Genomic DNA, 15049 nt, shown 5'->3' with positions numbered 1-15049 from the left:
ATCACTTAAGAAGGCTTCCTTATCTTTCTCCTTGCTATTCTTTGGAACCCTGCATTCAGATGCTTATATCTTTCCTTTTCTTCTTTGCCTTCTGCTTCTCATCTTTTCTCAGCTATTTGTAAGGCCTCCTCAGACAACCATTTTGCCTGTTTGCATTTCTGTTTCTTGGGGATGGTTTTGATCATGGCCTCCTATACAATGTCAGGAACCTCCATCCATAGTTCTTCAGGCATTCTGTCTATCACATTTAATCCCTGAATCTATTAGTCACTTCCACTGTATAACCGTAAGGAATGTGATTTAGGTCATACCTGAATGGTCTAGTGGATTTCTCTACTTTATTCAATTTAAGTCTGAATTTTGCAATAAGGAGTTCATGATCTGAGCCACAGTCGGCTCCTGGTCTTGTTTTTGCTGACTGTATAGAGCTTCTCCATCTTTGGCTACAAAGAATAAAATCAATCTGATTTCGGTGTTGACCATCTGCTGATGGCCATGTGTTGTTAGAAGAGGGTGTTTGCTATGACCAGTGCATTCTCTTGGCAAAACTCTGTTAGCCTTTTACCTGCTTCATTTTGTACCTCAAGGCCAAACTTGCCTGTTACTCCAGGTAGCTCCTGACTTCCTACTTTTGCATTTTAGTTCCCTATGATGAAAAGGACATCTCTTTTTGGTGTTAGTTGTAGAAGGTCTTTTAGGTCTTCATAGAACCATTCACCTTCAGCTTCTTTGGCATTAGTGGTTGGGGCACAGACTTGGATTACTGTGATATTCAATGATTTGCCTTGGCAACAGACAGAGATCATTCTGTCATTTTGAGATTGCACCCAAGTACTGCATTTCAGACTCTTTTTGTTGACTATGAGGATTGCTCCATTTCTCCTAAGGGATTCTTGCCCACAGTAGTACATATAATGGTCATCTGAATTGAATCCACCCATTTCAGTCCATTTTAGTTCACTGAACCCTGAATGTCGATGTTCACTACTGCCATCTCCTGTTTGACCACTTCCAATTTATCTTGATTCATGGACCTGACATTCCAGGTTCCTGTGTGATACAGTTCTTCATAGCATCAGACTTTACTTCCATCACCAGCCACATCCACAATTGGGCGTTGTTTTCACTTTGGCTCAGCCTCTTCATTCCTTCTGGAACTATTTCTCCACTCTTCTCCAGTAGCATATCAGGCACCTACCAACCCAGTGAGTTCATCTTTCAGTATCACATCTTTTTACCTTTTCATACTGTTCATAGGGTTCTCAAGGCAAGAATACCAAAGTGGTTTGCCATTCCCTTCTCCAGTAGACCACGTTTTGTCAGAACTCTCCAACGTGACCCATTCGTCTTGGGTGGCCCTACAAGGCGCGGCTCATAGTTTCATTGAGTGGGACTGTGCAATAGGCTTGGCCTCTGGTCTTCATTTCTTTGGCTCCCAAAACAGAAACACCAGGCTACTCTGACCGTTTGACAAGGTCATGAGGGTCAAACAAAAGTATATCGTAAAGAACCTTTAAAAATATATATGTTTGCTATGATTTAATTAAACATATGAACCAAAAGCTTTGACCAGTAAATGAGACAGGAAACAAAAGGAGACAGGCTTAGTTAGATTAGCCTCCCATGTTTAACACAACCCAGAGCAGGAGTGTTAAGATCAAAGGTTCAGGATTGAAAATTGAGGTTAAAGGAAAAAAAATCTCTAAAGTAAACTGTATTAGAAGGAAACTCACATCGTTTCACAGCCTAGCAATTCAAGTCATTGTTTTCAAGCTGAACATATCTTTTAAGACTCAGTGCTAGATCAGCAAACTTCTATTTATGGCAACACACAATTTCTAGGAAATTACACACAGAGAAACGACATAAACTCGGTCAGAGCCATTTTTGAGAGAGAAACATGGTGAATATGACAGAAATTTCATAAGGAGTCAGGAAGTCTGGAACCCAGACTCCTAGATTACCTACAAAAGGTAATCTAGGTCTTGAAAATTCAAAGACAGCAAAAGGTCACTTTGTAATCCATTATTCTGTGGCCTAACCTCACACCTCTACCTTCGTTAATGCTACTTGCTCTAAAATTCTTTTCCCCATTCTATTATCAATAACAGTTTTCCAATCTTCAAAGCCTACTCAAATGCCACTTCCAACGTGAAGTCTTCACAAACAACACTCATGGCTCTTTTCCAGTGGGTTTCCATAACACCCATACCCTCAGTATTTTTAGTCAGGCTCAGTAAATTGGGATGTCAATTCTTCCCCATGAAAAGTAGAAAACATCTTATAATGAGCTTAGAAGAGCGATGAGCACAAGCTAGGTGCACCGTGCAAAGTACACTGCTTAATAAATAGGTCAATTTTAGGAGTCTCATTTCATGTAAGGGTGTCTCAAGCAGTAATTCAGTAAAGCCACCATCTGCACATTTAGAAAGGCCTACCTGGCCTGCACAGGTCTCCGTGTTGCTCTTTTTCACTGGCGTAGACCTCCATGCACCAAGCATGGTATGCAAATGAGAAGAGGTCTTCTATTTTAGCAGGTGGTCGTATTGCATTGTTCAGTCTCTTAAGCCACTCTTGACACTGCTCAAAGGTTGAGAACTGACACCTTTGTAAAGCCAAACAAGTACAAATGTAATCAGAAGACAGCTGACAATGAAACCTAAGGGAAGCCACCATTTCAAGAGTGCCTACTCACAGTGAAATGATAATTACAGTTAAAAGCATTAGTCTAGATAGAGGTGGTCTAATGTTTATGATTTATAATTTGAAAAAACACATCGAACAAATTTTAGTCAATGATGCAAAATGTCGAGAAGAAGTAAGCTAGACATGTGGACCAATAAAATCTTTTTTTTTAAGACTAAAGTTTTTAAGACTAATAAAATCTCTTCTGAGACTGACAAGTGAAAATTATTAAAGTAAAATAGGAGTCCCTCTTCCAGGAATGGGGTTTCATTCCACATCTCCTACCAAAGCTTTATGGTTGTCCCTCTCAAGAAATATGTTCAGTTTTTGTTTTGTTATGACATATCACGCCAAACTCAGAAACAGTTCACAGTACTACTTTTAGCCAATTAGGGAATAATTTCAAAATTAATCTACTTAGCAATTAAAATAACTCAGCAACTTTAGATTGAAAATAAGATACATTACACTGAAACTCTCAGCTGTGACCATGTAGAGACCAAACAATTCTATTATCAAGTGCAATTTTCAGTGCATATATATAACTAGGAGATTAAAATAATTTGAAATAATTAAAAGTGTAAAAAAAATACTTAATCTTTTCAAATGCAGTATTTAAAATTGAATAATTAATATACAAGCTTTTTAAACTGTAAGTTATAACCAGTATCTATCAAAAGCAAGCCAAATCTCAATGGCTAAAAAGCAACTTAAATATTTACCTTAAAACCAAGGAGGAATCAACTATACTCCAATAAAAATTTGAAAAAAAACAAACAAGGAGGTCACTTAAACCTCTCTCTTACCCCAACTAGTGTGACTTATCAACACGCCCACACACGATGTTTACTGGCACTCTAGGTCATACAAATAGAACAAAAGCTCAGGGAGCTAAAAACTGGGAGAGCTACTAAATTTAAAATGCATTTCAGTCATCCCTTTCCAACCCTTATAATGAAGATTAGATCAGATAAAGCCAACACTAAAGAAATTTGATGAGCAGCAGGACATCTGTAGAGTCTTAAAGTGCCTCCCAGACGGCTATCAGTTGCAATGGAGAAAATACAGGAATTACACAGAAAGTGGGTGATTCCTTGAAAGAATGATCAAAACTAACATCACTAGTAAGGAACAGGTGGGCACTGTTTGCCTCCAGCTGTAATACAATATCCTGAAGAGGACACAACCTCACGTTACAGCTGAAAATGTACAACCTCAATTTATTCCTGAGGAAACACTGGACACAAAATAAGCATTCTATTATAATAAAAGATTGTTTTCTTCAAAGTGCTAATGCCAAAAAGATAAAGAAAGGTGATGGAAAACATTCCAGATTAAAGAAAGGTATAGAATCATGGCAACTAAATATAGTACGTGACCTTGACTGAATCTTGTTCTGAATGAGGTAGGGGCAATGCTATGAAGGGCATTATCTGGCCAACTGACAGAATTAGAACATGTGTAGCGGACTGGATAAAAGTATCACGAGTGTAAAACTGTGAAGCTGATAATGATACTGTGGTTATGTAAGAAAATACCCCTATTCTTAAGAAAGCACACTAAAGTATTTTGGGGCAAAGAGCCATGATTACATAACTTACTTTCAAATTGTTCAGAACAAGAATTTCTCACACACACACAAAATAACACAAATGGGGTAAAATGTTAACAGTACTAGTGCTCTTTACGATTTTTATGTTTGTACTTATTTTGCAAATTTACAGTTATATCCAAATAAAAAAGAAAACATATCTTTCCAGTAGCAAAGCAGCCTGAAGATAAAATATTTCAGGGACTAACTACTCAGAAAATGTTTGTAACTAGGCTGACCCTCAAAAGCAGTTTTTGTTATCAAATCATGAATCCACCCTTTAAAAAGTATTTTCCACACTAAACAACAGCATAAACACGTCACATACCTGATAACTTTGCAGTCTTTGCAAGTCAAATGAAGCTGAAATATATCTCGGCATTCAACACTTTCTATAAGCTGCAATGGAATCTGCAATTAAAAAAAGATGAAGTTCCCTTAGTCAAAAAGGCATTGCCCCTGCGGTTCTGCAATGTGTCCAAGAGTGATCAGCGAGCTCTACAGGAGAAAGCAGCACAGAACTGCACATTCATCTGAACCAACAGCACTCAAGTGATTTACTCAGTGACTTAGGCTTCCCTTCCTCAGTCTCTCAACAATGCCCTCAAGTCACTTCACAGCACAAGGACAACAAACAAAGAGGCACCACATCTAGAAGAACAAGGAAATACAGAAATGTGTCATCTCTCTGGCAACAAACTTACAGTCTCCTTTTCTCAAAGTACTACTTTACGATGCTAGAGCTAGCTGTGATGTGTGGTAACACAGAAGCTGAAGGGAATCAGAACAGTTAATCCTGTCCTGTTGACAAAAAAGAGCTGCAGATCAAGATTCTAGTGGGACTATACTTGTCGCCTATCCCAAGGTGGGCCTGGGCCTTTGTGTCAGCAAAGCAGCAACATGAAAAACACTGGAGGTCTGAACTGCCTGCGGTAGCACAGAAAACCCAAGACAGCAGACGGAGCTGCTGGTCAGGCGCTCTGCTCAGCAGAAGAGGAGGGACAGCTCTCACAGTGGCCTAATCGGGTAGGTTTAATGTGTTTCAAAAGACAAGCTGAGGAGCCCTGTTTGCCAAGTAGGGCTCAAGGTATGAGTAAGCTGGGATGGTTCTCTCCCTGCCAATCTGGTCATCGGATACTGAAACAAGATCAGTATGACAGTGGACGGGGATCAGAGAAGGGAGGCAGATAGGAGGGAAAGCATCTGAAGAGGGTGATAAATCCTCAAGCTGTCGTTAGAATCTTCCTTCTGTCCCTCAACTTTTCCTGACTCAACCCTTGACCTCAAAAACTTCCAATTTCCAAAACTTCTAAAGAGAACCTGGTAAAAATTGTAGCGGATACTCTTACTCATTGAAAAAGGATCTTTTTACGCTGTATCAAGCCCAATCAAAATACGGCTCTGGGAGCTGCAAGGAGCATTCTGGCAATTCGTGTTTTGCATGAGAAAGAGGAGGCACTCTCCTCCAGCACAGACAGAAACAAGAGCACACTGCCTGACAGGGCGGCCTGCTGCGAGCTGAGCCCGCTTCAGAAGCAGGCTTCCGGCAAACCCTGCCCCACCATGTGGTCACCAGAGCCGGCTGGGAACTCTCAGAACAAGGATGTGGAGATCGAAAAGAAGCCCGTATGATGGACATGTCGGACAAACAAAAAGAAACTGGGGCAGGGATTCAAAAAGAGAAGAAAACAAAATAGTGTTACTCAGGTAATGGCTGAGAGTTCTACCTCAGAAGAGAGCCTTCTAGATTTATCTACAAAATTCCCTTATAATAGGACCAGAAGTAAGAGAAAGACACAGAATTTCTGCCTGTGTTCAGAGAAAGAAAAAGGATCTTTGGCCCTCTGTTTTTAAGTCCTTTACCCCAAGGTGCTGTGAGAAACTGGAGCTGAAGCAGTTAAAAATTCTTTTAAGACCTGTACATCTAAGAAGGAAAAACAACCACCTATCAGTAGGGATAAACTGTGAAGGGAAACAGGAGATTAAGAGATCAGACGGGGACACTGATTTTTCCTCAGGCCAGTCCTCTGCATATCCTGTAGCACTCATGTTAGGTTTTTTGTTTTTAAACCTGCAGTCCCCATTCTCCCCCAATACTCCCCCAAAACAAAGAGAAAAAGAGGTGCCAGACTGGCAATTCAGAGGCCTGAGTTCTAATTTCAATTTTCTAAAACTTTATCAACCAAAATTCTGCCTTCTTATCGACTTCCTTGGACAATCCTCTAACCTTCCCACATGCCACCACACCAGCCTGTGCTTTCTGGTGGTCCCAGCTTAGGAAGGTCCAGGCACAGGGAATGGGAAGAGCCTGGGGTGGAGTGAGAGTGAGTTTTACAAATCCACAGGCTCTCACAGCAATCACTTGCTCCATGTCCCCTCCAACACCCTACCTTATAGCCAGAAAACCTGAAAACCAACTAACATTATTACCAGATGCTGGCCTGTGCTATTTTGCTACAAAGAATAAATTTTTATATCCCTACTATTTGGACTAGATCTAGCCCAAGAGCCTAGCTAGGTTCAGACTTCTAAAATACAAAGATGCAACCCTTCAGAGCATGCAAAACATTTGCTACCTACATGCTTCCAATATATAATTTTTCACGTATTTTAATACTGCAAACTTAAGAAAGAAGGATAAAAACACTGGTTGCTAGTATACAGATCCTACCAAATCACAAGAAACAACCATGTGTATTCAAGTCACAGATACAGAATACAGATTTTAATAATCATGCAGATTATCACATGCAAGGAACTTTAATATGCAGCAAGAACAAGGACATAAAAGAGAAACACTTGATTTTGTATCAAATGAACAGCTCTCTTTTTTCTTCCCCTTTCATCTCAATGATACTCTTCAATGCACCCACGCCAACCTCGAGATTGCCTTCCTTTGAAAAAGGTGGAGCTAGCTGGCTTTTCCTCTTCATACAGCCAACCAAAATATAAAATAAGCTTCTCTACTTCTTTAAAGGCAAGTCCATGGATTCAGGTTTCTCAACTTTCATCACATATGAGGAGGATCCTTACCATTTCTGTCACTAGACATACCCCAAAGCAAAGAAATACAGGTTCATGAGGCAGACCATTTGATAGCTCAGGAAGGTTAAGACACTCCACCAAAGCTAGTGGCAGAGCCAGGACCAGAATCCATGACTGCCCTCCAGCTCAGGGCCCTTCCAACATACATGGTGCTCCGTTCTTCCTCTAGGATGCCACTCCCTTCTGTGTAAGCCCTACCTTAGGTCTTCTTTCACTATTAAGCAGCCTCTTCACCAGGGATCTTAAGAGGAAAACAGAATGTAAACCAACCAAGATTCTACAGAGGCAATTCTAAGAAATTTGAAGTCACAATCATATCCTCCCTAACCCAATGACTCAGTGCTTTGCAACTCATCCTTGTTTTGCTCCTTTCTTCTCTGCCTTCTACTTGCCAGGCAATTCTCTCTCCCATTACAGTGCTTTTCTTCTTATAAAACCTACCAAACTCATGCTTAAAATACATCAAACACACTCCAGTGCTGTTAAACAATTCCTCTAAAGGTCAAAAGTTACATCACATACACCAAAACTCACGAGAGCATCAGTCCAAAAGAGCAGGACAGCGGCAGTTTAAAAACATAATAGACATGCATAAGAGACTCGCAGTACTCGTTCCAGAGGGAATTTTGTTATTTCCTACTGTATTTACCATAATTCATTCTGGGTCTGTATGTGTGTGAATTACTAAGTACCAGAATTTAAAAGTGGGATAATGTATACTTTTTAATAACAAATGCCCTTTTTATAGACTGAATGGGGAAGTATTAACCTTGCATACACATGGCAAGTAAAAATGGCAGTAACAGAGTAAAAATAATTTAATGAGTCTTAACCTAAAATCTATATAACACATCGTGGATTATCTGGGTTCTAACGATTTAAAAACCAGTCGGAAGAAAATGGTCACAGGTTAAAGACTCAAATTCTTTATTGCTCACTTCTGGTATTTACAACGTACTCTTCCAACACGGGTTTTCAGAAGCCTCCTCTGATTTATGAATGCTAAGACCAAAGGGCATTGTTAACAATAACCTACTTCTGATGCTTGGAGAGTAACCAAGATTTTCAATGTACAACAATTAGGCAATGTAAAAAATGTGGGAAATGCTAAGGAAGGTGTTTCCAGGTACACTTCCAGCTTATTCCTAAGAAGCATTAACAGACCAGTCTAGAAATGAGAGTTTTAATGTCCTTTTAAATACTAATGTTGTCTTTACTTCTGGTTGAAATTCAGTTGACATTTTTTGAAAGTCACAATTCCATCTGCTCATGGGACTATAGGGCTTTACCGCACTCCACAAATTGTCCTCATGTACAAAACCAGTAGAACTGTCTCTGATAGGAGGAAAGGGACTCATGCAGAGAGGACACACTTGCTGATTTGCAAGGGGAGCATCTGACACGCAAACCAGTTTGTTTCAAGCACAGGTGCAACAACCGCCTACAATTCTCATGCTACTTACTGGGATTTCAGAAGCAGCAGACTGAGAGGCGGTCTATTGAATTACACAACAAAAATCGTTTTAAAATTTCATTATCTTCACTTGAACACTTATTTGTAAATTAGCTGAGCAAAGAAATATACCTATACATATGTAAAAATACAGTTTGGGAAAAGCACGGAATAGGAGCAATTCATACCTTAAATGCTACAACTGAACTATACTAGAGGTTCTTTACCCTAGAAATTGGAAACTTGATATAATGTATGTGCATTACAATAACGATGTATTTCAATGTGCTGTGAGATTAAGAGAATATATGATATCAGACAGCTATGTCAAGCTTGATGGTGTAAGTCATTTAAGAGTTACATGTGTTCATTTGAAAACATACAAAATGATGCAAACTGCAGCATGCCACAATACATACTGACGCATCTGAGTTTTGATGGTTGATATATGTTTGATTTAGATTTAGTAACTTTTACGGGAGGGGTCTCTTAATATCACAGATTTTACTGAAATACTCATCTGCTGAGGGAGGACCAGAATAGGAGGAGCCATGGTTTCCTGGAGTAACCACAGGTTTTAGGAGCCCAGCACTAACTGTGATGTCATTAACTTATTTGTACAAAGAAGTCCTAGTCTCTCCCAATCTGAATTACTTAAAATCAGTGCAACTACAAAATACTTTTGCACAACCATTTTTCGGTGCAAAGCCATTATCTTGGGCTTTTAAAAAAGTGACAAGCAGACTCTGTGCCTTAGAGGGTTATCATGCTAAATGGAAAACACTTTTCGGTGAAGAAGTGGGTCCCAAGTAAAAACAAGGGTAAGTTTTCTTAAGCACTGTATCTCAATCACAGTTGGGGGACCAACAATTGCAGTAAGCAGCCTACTCATACAGCTGTTGTCAGAGAAAAAGATGATGCAGGCTTAGAGAAAAAGATGACTTACAACAAGCTTTAAACCCGGAAAGGATTTTAAAATGCTCTAATATCTATTTCAAACCCATTATTAACTCCAATTCACTTAATATTTACTGAATACCATGGCACAAGTAAACACATTGGATTCTAAAGATACAAAGATGAACAAACAAAAAATTACAACATATCTGGTAAAAGTTGTCAAACTGTGTTCAAGACCCAGAAAAAGCCAGAAGAGAGGGTAATAAACTGTCAGGGAGGGAACGGGGACTGAGAAAGGCTTCACAGAAGAATATCATCACCTGAGCTGGGTTCTGACAGATGAAGAAAAGTTCCTTGGGTAGGAGAAGAGAGAACTCAGAGGTATAAGGTGTGTCTGAGTCCAAAGAGGGTGGTTTTACTAATACAAAGGGGAGAAGGGGAGAGAGAGGGAGACAGAAAAGCTGTGAAGGACCAAGGATCACACCACTTAGGGTGACACCGTGTTAAGTGATTTCATTTTAGAAGTAATCAAGAAAGACTGAAGGCCTTTAGGTTGGTGAATGACATGCTCCAATCCATGCTTTCTCTCCAATAGATCCTTTACCCCAACAGATCTAAAAACAGTCTCTGAAATACTTGGCCGTAAACCAAAAAGCTGAGAAACAGGACTGCGTGAAAAAATGCAATGATACAAAACTACATTATCTCCACATGCAATTTAATTAAATTTCACCGATTCTAGACATTTAAACACAAAATTAAATTGGGTGATTCTACTAAATATTGCTGTCATTACTTCCACAGGAGCTAGTAGGGTCTGGTTGCTGGGATGTTATAGGAGATTCCATCCTGTCCCCTCTTATCAGGGCTACTCAATTCCAAACAGACCCTTCTGAACAGTGGTACATGGTATGAAAGCACAATATGCCTCTTGCCTTGATGAATCCAGTGTGTATTTTTAGCTGACAGACAGAAAACTAAGACAAGAGCTATGATCATAGCCCAATTCTACAGGCCAGAAGGAATTCAGGCCATAGTGACTCCTAGATGTAAACGCTTAACTGCACAGAACAGTAATCAACACTAAAACAATAAATGCCAACCACAAAGAAAATGTCAGCCATTCGAGTCTTGACAAGGAAAAATATGATGAAGGAATTGGGTAACTTTTGGATGGCTGAGTAAAACAACTTTCTAAGAATCCCAAAATGAGCTCCCAAACACACTATCTGAATGAAGGGACAGTCATGAGCTTTTATAAGATGTCATAGTACACTTCTTTGTGGTAGAACCAAAGCACAAAGAGCCACAACACTGTTCAGTGAGGAAAGAAGGCAGCGTTCATTTGGTTAGAATACATGAACTTTGGCATTTTTGTGCTGAAAGACAAGTTTACTGAAGAATATTAAGGATGGCAATAGTGCTGGAAGACCCAGTTCACTGAGGATACTCTCTTAGTTGAAAAGGGTAAATGCACTCAAAAGTTGAGAGCTTTCCCTCTCTTCAGCAATACACAGTATATTATGCAAATAAATATTTTATTTAACATCTATCCTTATACCACTAAGACGACATGAGAGTCACTTCATCCTGTAACAGAAGCCTGCACTGAACTCCAAGTACATCTCATCATTTGACGTTGCTGTTCAGTCGCTAAGTTGGGTCCAATTCTTTGCGATCCCATAGACTACAGCAAGCCAGGCTTTCCTGTTCTACACTATCTCCTGTGAAGTCGCTCAGTCGTGTCCTACTCTTTGCGACACCATGGATGGTAGCCTACTAGGCTCCGCAGTCCATGGGATTTTCCAGGCAAGAATACTGAAGTGGGCTGCCATTTCGTTCTCCAGGGGATCTTCCCAACCCAGGGATGGAACCCGGGTCTCCCGCACTGCAGACAGATGCTTTACCGTCTGAGCCACTACAGTAGTGTACACTATCTCCTGGAGTTTGCTCAAGTTCATGTTCACGGAGTAGGTGATACTATCTACCCATCTCGTGCTCTACCGCCCTCCTGTCCTTTTGCTTTCAATCTTTCCCAGCATCAGGGTCTTTTTCAATGAGTCAGCTCTGTGCCATCAGGTGGCAAAAGTACTTCAGCATCAGTCCTTCCAATCAATAGTCAGGGTTGACTTCCTTTAGGATGGACTGTTTTGATCTCCTTGCAGTCCAAGGGACTCTCAAGAATCTTCTCCAACACCACAATTCGAAAGCATCAACTCTTCAGTGCTCAGCCTTCGTTATGGTCCTACTCTCACATCCATACGTGACTGCTGGAAAAACCATAGCTTTCACTATACAGACCTTTGTTGGAAAAGTGATGTTCCCACTTTTTAACATGCTACTTAGGTTTGTCATACATTCCCTTGCAAGGAACAAGCGTCTTTTAATTTCATGGCTGCAGTCACCATCCACATTGATTTTAGAACCCACAAAAATAAAGTCTGTCACTGTTTCCACTTTTTCCCCTTCTGTTTGCCATGAGATGATGGGACCTGATGCCATGATCTTACGTTGAGTTTTAAACCAGCTTTTCCACCTTCATCAAGAGGCTCTTCAGTTCCTCTTTGCTTTCTGCCATTAGAGTGGTATCATCTGAATTTCTGAGACTGTTAATATTTCTCCTGGCGATCTTGACTCCAGCTTGTGATTAACCCACCTTGGCATTTCGCATGATTACTCCGCATACAAATTGAATGAACAGGGTGATAATATACAGACTTATCATAATCCTGTCCCAAGTTTGAACCTGTAAGCTGTTCCATATAGGGTTCTAACTGTTGTTTCTTAACCCATAGACAGGTTTCTCAGGAGATAGATTATGGCAGTCTGGTATTCACATCTCTAAGAATTTTCCAGTTTGTTGCGATCCACACAGTCAAAGGCTTTATAGCATAGTCAATGAAGCAGATGTTTTTCTAGAATTTCCCTTGTTTTATCTGTGTGCTTAGTTGCTCAGTCATGTCCAACTCTTTGCAACTCCACGACTGCAGCCCGCCAGGTTCCTCTGTCCGTGGGGACTCCCCAGGCAAGAATACTGGAGTGGGTTGCCATGCCCTCTTCCAGGCGATCTTCCCAACCCAGGGATTGAACCCAGGTCTCCCACATTGCAGGCGGACTCTTTACTGACTGAGCCACCAGAGAAGCCCTGCTTTCTTTATGATTCAACAAATGTTGACAATTTGACCTCTGGTTCTCTGCCTTTTCTAAACCCAACCTGTACATCTGGAAGTTCTCGGTTCATGTACTAAAGCCTACCTTGAAGACTTTTGAGCATAACCTTACCAGTATGCGAAATGAGCACAACTGTACGACAGTTTGACCATTCTTTGGCACAGCCCTTCTTTGCGATTGGAATGAAAACTGATCTTTTCCAGTCCTGTGGCCACTGCTGAGTTTTCCAAATTTGCTGACATACTGAGTGCAGGACTTTAACTGCATCATCTTTTAGGATTTTAAACAACTCAGCTGAATTCCATCACCTCCACTACCTTTGTTCATAGCGATGCTTCCTAAGGCCCACTTGACTTCACACTCCAGGCTGTCTGGCTGTAGGTGATATGACCACACCATTGTAGTCATCTGGGTGATTAAGAACTTTTATGTATAGTTCTTTTGTGTATTCTTGCCACATCTTCTTAATCTCTTCTGTTTCTGTTAGGTTCTTACCATTTCTGTCCTTTATCATGCCCATCTTCGCATGTTCCCTTGCTATCTCCAATCTTCCTAAAGAGATCTCATGTCTTTCCCATTCTGTTGTTTTCCTCTACTTCTTTGTATTGTTCATTTAAGAAGGTCCTGTGTCTCCTTGCTATTCTCTGGAACTCTTCATTCAGTTAGGTAAATCTTTCCCCTTTCTCCTTTGCTTTTTGCTTCTCTTCTTTCCTCAGCTATTTGTAAAGCTTCTTCAGACAACCACTTTTCCTCCTTACATATCTTTTTCTCTGGGGTGGTTTCGGTCACTGGCTCCTGTACAATGTTATAAACCTCTGCCTATAGTATTCATCACCTCCACTGGGTAACTGTAAGGGATTTGATTTAGGAGGTGGTGCTAGTTGTAAAGAACCTGCCTGCCAATGCAGGAGAAGTAAAAGATGCAGGTTCGATCCCTGGGTTGGGAAGATGCCCTGGAGAAGGAAATGGCAACCCACTCTAGTAATCATGCCTGGAGAATCCCCTCGACAGAGGAGCCTGGTGGGCTACAGACCACAGGGTTGCTCAGAGTCGGACATGACTGAAGTGACTTAATGCATACCTAAATGGCCTAGTGGTTTTCCCTACTTTCTTCAGTTTAAGACTGAATTTTGCAATAAGGAGCTCATGATTTGAGCCACAGTCAGCTCCAAGTCTTGTTTTTGTTGACTGTAGAGAGCTTCTTCATCTTCGGCTACAAACAATATAATCGATCCAGTTTTGGTACTGACCCTCTGGTTATGTCCACGTGTAGAGTCATCTCCCTGTGTTGCTGGTGAAGGATGTTTGCTATCACCACTGTACTTTTCTGACAAAACTCTGTTAGCATTTGACATTAAGGTCCAGGAAGTTCTCTCCAACTGAGGCAGTCGGTAACTACTAAATATTGAGAAATAAAAGCCTACACAGCTTCTGCACCATTACAAATCTTAATGATACAGCATTACCAACTGCAAATCATGCAGTGTTACTAAACAATGGACACCTCAGCTGACAACTACACGTTATCATTTTAAATCAAGCATAAGAGCTGCTTGCTAACGTAGTGTCCTCAGTGCTTAAATTGAGAAAAAAGCAGAGTACACAATGTTTTCATGCTAAACTCTATAGAGTTTGCTCTTGTGAGAAACTTAAGGTTTTTTACTTCCCTTCTCCATCTACTTTAGTGGAAAAACAGCTGACAGCACTTACATTAACAAGAGACTCCTTGAACTTGATGTGAAGTCTGTAATTAGAAAGGGCAATGATGGCATCCTCAGCGCGGCCCACGTACTCTGTGCTTTCTCCATGAAGTTCAAGAAAAGGGACCTTCAAAGTGGAAGAAGAAACGCTTCAGAGTCCTGAAGTAGTAAAGCAAAGCCTTTAAACACAGCTCAGGTGAAGGGACTATAAACACTGTCGCTCGTACATAAATGGGTGCGGGACCTAGAGAGGATGGGTTTACACCCACAAGATGCAAAAGACCTAGTTATTCACATTTAAGACTAAAGAAGGAATGACACAAAGATGACCACACCTCAGTGGGAAAGTCTTTCTAAAAGAGATGTTCTCCAGCATACATTTCTATTATGTGTGTGGTTTAGGGAAAAAATACATTTCTCTAATATGTATTCCTATATGCAGTCCATTACTTCAATCCACTGGCTCTGCTACATTGTTACTATGATGCTTAACACTTGTTTCAC

The 15049-nt window shown here is 40.5% G+C and overlaps 1 protein-coding gene across 15 annotated transcripts in view; it reads right to left on the bottom strand.

The window, feature by feature from the left end:
* The window catches only part of MTMR3 (myotubularin related protein 3), a 131527-nt gene that overhangs the window by 34769 nt on the left and 81709 nt on the right, over positions 1–15049 (bottom strand). For 9 of the 15 annotated variants that reach the window (XM_019977338.2, XM_070769812.1, XM_019977343.2 and 6 more), the window contains 4 exons: positions 14556–14672; positions 8785–8817; positions 4605–4687; positions 2439–2605 (listed from right to left, as the gene is read on the bottom strand). In XM_019977338.2, coding sequence (XP_019832897.2) covers positions 2439–2605; positions 4605–4687; positions 8785–8817; positions 14556–14672 — 400 coding nt within the window. Of the gene's footprint in view, positions 1–2438; positions 2606–4604; positions 4688–8784; positions 8818–14555; positions 14673–15049 lie in introns of those variants that run through there. The other 6 variants (XM_019977336.2, XM_019977340.2, XM_019977337.2 and 3 more) reach the window with 2 other exon arrangements.

The sequence above is a fragment of the Bos indicus genome, chromosome 17 (assembly GCF_029378745.1).
Source record: "Bos indicus isolate NIAB-ARS_2022 breed Sahiwal x Tharparkar chromosome 17, NIAB-ARS_B.indTharparkar_mat_pri_1.0, whole genome shotgun sequence".
Classification (NCBI taxonomy): Eukaryota; Metazoa; Chordata; class Mammalia; order Artiodactyla; family Bovidae; genus Bos; species Bos indicus.
This window is presented reverse-complemented; position numbering and strand designations above follow the sequence as displayed.